Source organism: Chiloscyllium plagiosum, unplaced genomic scaffold (assembly GCF_037043375.1).
Source record: "Chiloscyllium plagiosum isolate Xiang-an unplaced genomic scaffold, Cpla_swu_hap1 HiC_scaffold_27, whole genome shotgun sequence".
Classification (NCBI taxonomy): Eukaryota; Metazoa; Chordata; class Chondrichthyes; order Orectolobiformes; family Hemiscylliidae; genus Chiloscyllium; species Chiloscyllium plagiosum.
In genome coordinates this window covers 65,295,892-65,304,526 of record NW_028270165.1, presented here as the reverse complement: position 1 = coordinate 65,304,526, position 8,635 = coordinate 65,295,892, and the positions used below count along the sequence as shown (strand labels likewise).

General features: G+C 43.6%; 1 protein-coding gene across 1 annotated transcript in view; it reads right to left on the bottom strand.

Moving 5' to 3' along the window:
* Window positions 1-350: 350 nt before the first annotated feature.
* Window positions 351-8,635, bottom strand: part of LOC148144489 (scavenger receptor cysteine-rich type 1 protein M130-like) — a 67,095-nt gene continuing 58,810 nt past the window's right edge. Inside the window, exon 26 of the mRNA XM_087975346.1 lies at window positions 351-538. Within this exon, the coding sequence (XP_087831472.1) occupies window positions 351-538 (188 nt within the window). The remainder of the gene's footprint in view (window positions 539-8,635) is intronic.

The window sequence follows — 8,635 nt, the reverse complement described above, 5'->3', positions numbered from 1 at the left end:
AGGCCTTCTGGACAAGTTGAGTCAAAGAGAAAATGCGTGAAAGATGCCGTCTAACTCGGATCAGTGTAAGGTTAACGACATTGGACAGAAAACAGGAGAGAATAGAACACCAGAGAGTAAAATAAATATTTAAAGGTATGTTAGTGATAATGAACAAAGAGAAACGGATGACCCGGTACCCCATTAACTGAAAACAAGGAAACAATTCCGAGACTAAAAGGTAAGTGCGAATTTGACCTTCTTTGAAAAACGGGTTCAGTCCAAGAATAAAGGTTTTTTTTAGAAAAAAATGCTTCTACAGAACATTGCAGAGACCGTTGAAGTATTATGTGCCGTTTTGATCGCCTTGCCTAAGATACAGGGCTTTGCATTGGAATAGTTGCAGTGAAATCTACCAGACTGATATCGAGCATAGCAGATGTGTCCTGGAAGGAAACATTGTATTCATTGTGTCCACAATCATTGGTGAGGATCTCATTGAAACGCAAATACTTCTCACGGCCTTGACATGCAGGATGCAGGTTTGATGTTCGTCTGGCTTATGGTATCGAGAAAAATGGGTCATGGTCTTGAGATACAGGTTTGCCATTTCATAGGGTTGCACAGAGATTTTGGCACTCAGGGAATTGTGAGTGGAATTCTCGACAAGATTGGGATGTCATTGGGTACATTCAAGAAAGATGCATCAGTTTCCTACCAGCGTGAAAACTGTGGAAGCTAAATGTAGAAGGTAAAATTAGAACATACAGCGCAGAACAGGCCCTTCGGCCCTCGATGTTGCGCCGACCTGTGAAGTATTCTCAGTTCGTCCCCCTACACTATCCCAAAATCATCCATGTGCTCGTCTATGGACTGTTTAAATCTTCCTAATGTGGCTGAGTTGACTTCATTAGCAGGTAGGGCATTCCAAGCCCTTACCTCTCTCTGTGGAAAGAACCTGCCACTGACATCTGTCTTAAATCTATCACCCCTCAATTTGTAGTTATGCCTTCTCCTACAAGTTGACGAAATCATCCTAGGAAACGTATTTCACTGCCTGCCCTGTCTTAACCTCTGATCATCTTGTATGTCTCTGTCAAATCCCCACTTAGCCTTTTTTCCAATGAGAACACAAATTTATCGGTCTGCATTCGTATGAGAGAGAGAGAGAGAGAGGGGGGGGGGCGATAGAGACAGAGACAGAGAGAGAGAGAAAGAGAGAGGGACATACAGAGAGAGAGAGAAGATTGGTAATGTGTTCAACTGGAGGATCACCATGAAGTCACCTAATAAAAGCGCAGCACTCCAAAAGCTTGTGATTGCGAATGAACCTTTCAGACTTTAATTTGGTGATGTATGACTTCTAACTTCATGGATATAAAACGTAGAATTTGAAATTTTGAAACCATTTGTTAATGTAAATCGATATCTGGCGTCATTTCATTCTACCAACAGTTTCATTGAAATGGGTGGAACAATGCACAAGAAGATCAGCGATAGTTTCAGGACAATCTGCTGTTCAGACAACTCTTTCATTGCACTTTGGGGCATGTGGAGCAGAAAGAGGGATATTTCAGATATTCTGGTGTCTTCAATTATGGAATGAAATGCAGATCATGACCTGAACCTCAGACCATTTCCCTGTAATCAACTTCACAGTTCTGTTTAAAATTCCATCACTGGATAGGGGCAGCGCTGTCTCTGCCAGCATTTATTACCCATCGCTATTTCCCCTTGAGAAATCCGTCATGAACTGGGTTCTTTAAACATTGAACACGAAATGCTGCGGTTAGACCGACAATGCCGTGAGGGAGGTATTTTCCAAGATTTTGACCCAACGGCAAGGAAGGAATGGCGACATAATTTCAATTAAGATAATGAATTGCACAGATGGGAACTTGGTCTGTTCCCAAATATCTGCCGGCCTTATTCTCTGGGTAGAATTTCTCGTGAGTTTGTAAACTGCAGTCTGAGGAGCCTTGGTGAATTTATTCAGTACCTTGTGAAAATACTGTACATTGCTGTTACTGATGGTAGTAGATTTTTGTGGATGTGGTCACAGTCACTCGAGCTGCTGTGGTCCGGATGCTGTCAAGCTTCTTGAGTTTTGTTGGAGATGCACCCAGTCCGGCATTGGGAGTACTCCATCACTATGTTTCCCTGTCCTAAGATTCAGCGAGACATGTTGAGTTTCCCAGCATTATCGATGCTTGATTAAGAGCTAAGTTGCCCTGGTGGAACTCAGACTGGAAGTCAGCACACACTTTATTACCGTGTGGTTCCTATTTGACAACACTGTTGGTGACCCCTTCCAACACATGGCTGCTGACTGAAAGCAAGCGGTTTGGACAATACTTGGCCTAGTTGGATTTGTCCTTTGGTTAACATAGGAACACATGTGGCCCATTTCGCGCTCTACCTCGGGACATAAATAGTGCAGAGACATTGATATAAAGGTCATCATGTCAAATTATCCTTTTGCAGGTAACCACTCTTTACGGAAGTGTAGATCACAAAATACCTGAAACAAAATTGGATAATCACAGAATACAAAATGAAGTTGTGGAAGTGTGTGTGTTATTTTCTCTCCCTGAAAGTCTGTGATCAATGTTGTTACAACAGCATCAGTGCTGTAACTCAGTTGTTTGTAATATACATAAGTGTTTTGAATGAAACTGTAGGTGCTCTGATCAGTGACGTCCTGATTGTCACACTTATCATCAATACCGATTTGGAATCCACATCGCTCCTTTACTACTATAAGGCCTGTCTCTGTCTTATTCTCTGCTCACTCTCCACATCTCTTTCCCTTGAGCATCTTAGATAAATTGCACATAAATCAGCATTATCCAGCCCGCTTCAGGTCTGAATAACAGTCAATGGACTCGAAACATTAAAATCATATTTGTCCCAAGTTTCTGCAGATCTTCTGTGTTATTAATTCAGATTGCCAACACCATCAGAACTTTGATCGTGTGGCCATGGTTAAGAAACTGGGTACAGTTTAGCGTTATAACTACATTCATTCACATTATCAACAATTTCCATTTTATCCTGTGCTGTTTTGATCTAGTCATCTACAAGACAGCGCCTGCACCATGTCTCGCAGATGTGCTGCAGAATTTCACATCATATATGGGTTGTGTTACGATACAGGGCAAATTGCCAATCATCTGAAGAAATCTGATCTTTCAGACAGAGGCAAAATGCATGAACACACATTTTGATATCATAAATGCTGGACGTTACCAATGAATTGATTGCATCGAAGAGCCGTAGCATGTTGTTAAAAAAACACGCAGAAGCATATTTTACAGCAGATCATAATTTGGAATTTGGCAGGATTTATGTAAGGTTCAGTGTATGAAAAGGCAGCTTCTCATTCTGCAGAACATCAGAAACGTCACTGCGCGTCTTGCCTTTCTGTTCAAACAACAGGAAACACCTGGTACCGTGGTAAATTCTGTACTCTAATGTTGTCGCCTGTTTCTCCTTTAAAATAAAAAATATCAGATGGAAAAAGCAGTAAATTCGGAATTAGAATATACACTCAACAGAATCTCAATGGGGGCGTCAACATGGAAGAGCACATCTCAGCTCCAGGCTCATGTCAACTGGGAATCTATAAATATGTTAACACCTTAAATCCTGAACGGTCGCACAAAATTTCTGAAATCTAGTTACTGGTAAACAAACGTCTAACAGAATGATTCAGCGTGACAGAAACGATCAGTTTGAGATTCAATCAGTGCGAACAAACGTGAATTAGGATCCAAGACTGAGGCTACACGTTTGAAGACAGTCTGTCTGTCACAGAATCACTGAGTTGCAATAGCCTTACAGACTGGGATGAGTTTGTTCGGCCAATGGTGTCTGTGATGGAAATGTGTTGCTGGAAAAACGCAGCAGGTCAGGCAGCATCTAGGGAACAGGAGAATCGACGTTTCGGGCATAAGCCCTTCTAAGCGATTCTCCTGTTCCCTAGATGCTGCCTGACCTGCTGCGTTTTTCCAGCAACACATTTCCATCTCTGACCTCCAGCATCTGCAGACCTCACTTTCTCCTCAATGGTGTCTCTACTGGCTTTTCAAACACTCATGATTACCTAATGCCAGTGTCCTGTCTTAATCGGATAATCTTGCAAATATTTGCTTCCATATTCATCTAATGCTGTGGCAAGTTTCAATCTGCATTCCCCAAGTTTCCAGGCAGTGCCTTCCATCACCTGACGTCCATCTTCGCTGCTTTTGCAGATCTCTAAACTATTGTTGTCACCTGCTTGTCCCATTTGTTTTCGGGAATGCTTTCTCCCAATCTACTCTGATTCCACGTGATTCCGAATTCTGATCATTGACTTTTAAATGATTCCCACCTGACAAAATTAGATTTCCCCTGAAAAGAATCCCTTAAATCTAATTTCTCCAGTTACTGCCTGATGACCTTATCATTTGCCTTGCCCTGTACTAAAACATTTACCAGGGGACCTGTATGATCATTATTCTACCTACCTTAAACATACTGAACTTTGATCACTGTTCCCAAATTGTCCTGCACTGAAACATTCATCGGAAACAGACAGAAATTGTTAAAAAACAATACTCAACAGGTCTGGCAGTATCTGTGGAGAGCAAGCATAGTTAACGTTTCGGGTTCACTGACCTCCTTCAGAATTGGCTTTGGCTCTGAAGCTATTGATATATATCCTGGAGAAGGTATGGGGACGGATGAATGAGTGAAAAATGGAGTGAGGTGGGACAATGAGAGATGAAAATAGTTGGATAGACAAAGGATTGGTCAAAGGCTCGTTGGGAATGTTCTCATCACCACCTTGTTCTCTGGAAAGAATCTCTCGCAGGTTTGCTACTATAATCTAGCGAAGCTCAGTGCAAGCTGGAGGAACAACACGTCACTTTCCTTCTGGGAACTCCGCACCCTTCTGGTCTCAAAAGTGTGTACATGTGTTTTTTTCTGTGTTTGAGAAGGTGCGGGGGTCGAGCCTGCCTTCTTGAACTGCTACAGTCAATGTGCTGTAGGGTCGACCCACAATCACCCTTCGAGAGGGATTTCCAGGATTCTGACCAATTCACACAGAAGAAACAGCCGATATGTTTCTGAGTCGAGATGGTGAGGGGCTCGGAGGGGAACCTGCAGGGATTGGTGTTCCGCCATCTGCTGCTCCTTATCCTTCAAGTCCCCTCCAAGTCGCACGCCTTCCCTTCTCATGGACGTAACTAGGGACAGCATGATAAATGTCGAGACTGTCGTGATGTAAAAGCACAGCAGGTCAGGCAGCATGCTGGGCACAGCCAAAGACACATCAGTTCCAGTGAATGAATTAAAAATTAAACAAATCCATTCCATTTTTTTGAATACCCGGCCTGGGTAATTTACACTTCTCCAGTCCTCTGACAACACTCTCGTATCTGAAACGTGTCACATTGACTCCCCCAGTGAGCCACGGAGGTACCAATGAGACTGGGCAGACGTTCGATGTTACTGTGTAGAACGCTGCTGGAATGGAATGGGTTAATGGAACCTGTTTGTTCTCCATCTCCCATTAACATCAGGCTCCACAGTTTATCGCTGTGTACCTGGAGGGCACTCTCCTCCTTTAATACTCAGAGACTCCTTGCAGCGTGTTACCCTGCCATGTCAGTGGTTGTGCCAACTCCCTCAGTAATGGGGGACGGTCGTCTCGACAGACAGAGGAAGAGATTGGATTCTGAGAGTGACTGATTGTGATCATTACGACAATGGACTGAAGTTTCTACAATGGACTCTACTGGCATTCCCAGAATTGGATATCTCTAACATCTCGAAATCAGGACGTGTTTTGGATAATTCAGGGTGTCTACTACCCCATTCTGGCTGTCGTTGGCATTCCTGGTATGTATCTGGTGAGGACACAGCATCTAGTGAGGCCACTTTTGATGTACCACGCTCAATTCTGCAAGCCCTGCTCAAGGGAGGATGTTATTAAATTGGAAAAGAAAGCAGAAAAGTTTGACAATGCTGTAATCTAAACTGGATGGTTTCTGTTGCCAGGAATGGTTGGATAGGCTGGGACTGATTTCTCCCCGGATTGTAGGTGACTCATGGATGACATTGTAAAGCTTTACAATATCACGATTGACATACATAACGTGAGTATCCAAAGCTTTTCATTCACCAGGGTGAGGGAAACCAAACACACAGGGCATAAGTTTAAGGTGAGAGGGGACAGGATTACAAGGGAACTGAGTGTAGCTTTTTCACATGATTCGTGTTTGGAATGAGCTGCCAGAGAAAGCGGTGGAGGCTTTCTGCATTTCTAATCCAAACAATGTGAATGGGATACCTTTATCCCAAGCATTTGGGTAGCCCTGACAGTTCGCTCTTAAACATGATCTACGGGGTCTGATGCCACCTTTCCAAGGCTCCCTTGGATTCAGGATTGTACGCATTTAATTTAAAGTGCTGCATGCAGAATGTAGCCATGACTTCCTTAAATACTGCGGAGCAAAATTGGAGACTTGGTCTGACTGAATCTCCCTAGGTTACCCATATTGGGTAAAGAAAGGTACCAACTCCTCCACCACCCTTTTTGCCTTCACACTCCAGAAATCTGATAGCCACATCCATTACAGTGAGCAACCAATGGTTCCCATTTCTGGTATTACGGAGAGGACAAACACAATCAATCATAACCCACGTGACGTGTTCTTGGGATCCGCGGGAATTGGCAGCAAATGCACTAGTTTGATTACTGCCTGTGGCTCACCCTATTACGCACCTCTGAAATGTATGGCAAAGTGTACACATCCTTATGCAGTCCAGGCCAACAGAAGTGCTTTGGTACCATAGCCTGTGCCTTGATCACACGAGGTGACCTCCTCCTGGTAATTCATTGCTCCCCATAATATTTTCCGAGTTACTCAGGGAGAGAGGAAGAGGGACAGGGCAGACAGGCACACGACAAAGGGAAAGAGTGAGAGACAGTGAGGGATCAGAAGGAGGAGGAGAGGAAGGAATAAAGCGTGGGGGAGAGGGTGTGGAGAACGGGAGACTTGTAGAGAGATTAGGAGCAGGGGACAGATGAAGGAAGAACGAGGTGAGAGTGGGACAGGGAGAGGGAGACAGAGAGATGGAGGAGTGAGGAGTAGAGAAGAAGAAGGCAGAGAGAGAAAGAGAGATGAGAAATGTCTCTGTCCCAATTACTCCCTTGTGTTAAAACTGATATAACACCACCCTCTGCTGGACTGCCAACGCCACTGCATAGGAGAAGCTGCAGCGTGAAAGCCATCAAGCGTACCATCAGAGAGAGAGAAAGAGAGCGACCAATTCACAGCAGCATACAGATACATAAAGACAACCATCTATATTGACGCGCACACCGGTACCCACGACACTGACGCACAAACGCTTCGCACAGATGCAGGTACACAGACATGCACACATTAGTGAGATGACTGCAATTTTACTTCGGGTTCCATCAGAGTGAAAGATGTTTATGTTGAAAAACCTATGAGTTTCTTCTGCAATGACGAATTGATTTATATTTGGGCTGTTTCCTGACATTGTACACCTTAAATCGAAAATTTGCTGGCAACTGTATTCTGGCCCCTCCCTGTGAATTGTTTTTATAAGGAGAAATGATTAACTTTGTGCAATTTGGAGGGGCATGTAAATTGCACTTTGTGCAATTTACAATTCTATGTAATTTATTGAGTCAGATTCTAAGTGACGGAAGAATTTAATATTTGAAGGGCTCAGGCCAACACTGGGTCTGTTCATCTCCTTCTGCTCATATCACAGCGGAAAGATCGATTGAACAAAAGTTCTACAAGCGCAGGTTTGAAGGTCAGGCAGCATGCAAGAATGATTCCTGAAGAAGGGCTCATGCCCGAAACGTCGATTCTCCTGCTCCTCGGATGCTGCCTGACCTGCTGCGCTTTTCCAGCAACACATTTTCAGCTCTGATCTGCAGCATCTGCAGACCTCACTTTCTCCTTGAAGAATAAAGTATCATTGAAACCTGGGAAATTCACTGGCTTGAATACTTTATCCAAGAAAAAATATCTGCCGCTTATGGACTGGTATTGGTTGGCATTGTCTCACTTGGAATATAAGAGGAGGATGGGGTTAGGGGAGGGGGTAGAGAGAGGAAGCGAGAGAACTTCCAAGCCTTTGACTCTCGCATTTTTTAGTTTATTGTTTCGTTCAAACTTCCCTCCCGGATAAAGTGTATCTCATTGCAGGCAGGTACAGACACACTGGTACAAACACAACAAAATGCAAAGACACACATATGGAAACTCGCATCAACATGACCATCAGTGTTATATCATTTTGAACAAAAGGGATGACTGAGAGAAAGTGGGGAATGGTTTAAGCCTATTTCAACAGATTCAACATCTAAAATAAACAGAGACTCCACTGCACAGAGACACAGTCACAGATATCGTCTCTGAATGTGTTCTCTTTTTTTTTTATCTCTGTCTCTACTTTTCGGTTCTGTCTTTCTAACCCACCACTCCCTGCTTGTTTACACCTTAAAATATTACCCTACACATTTCTCACTCTCACACATGCCGTGCCTCAATTCATAGCCTTCCGAAGTTTCCTCCTTTCTGCCCGTTCAAAATTAACACCTCGCCTCCACCCCCACCCCGCGACA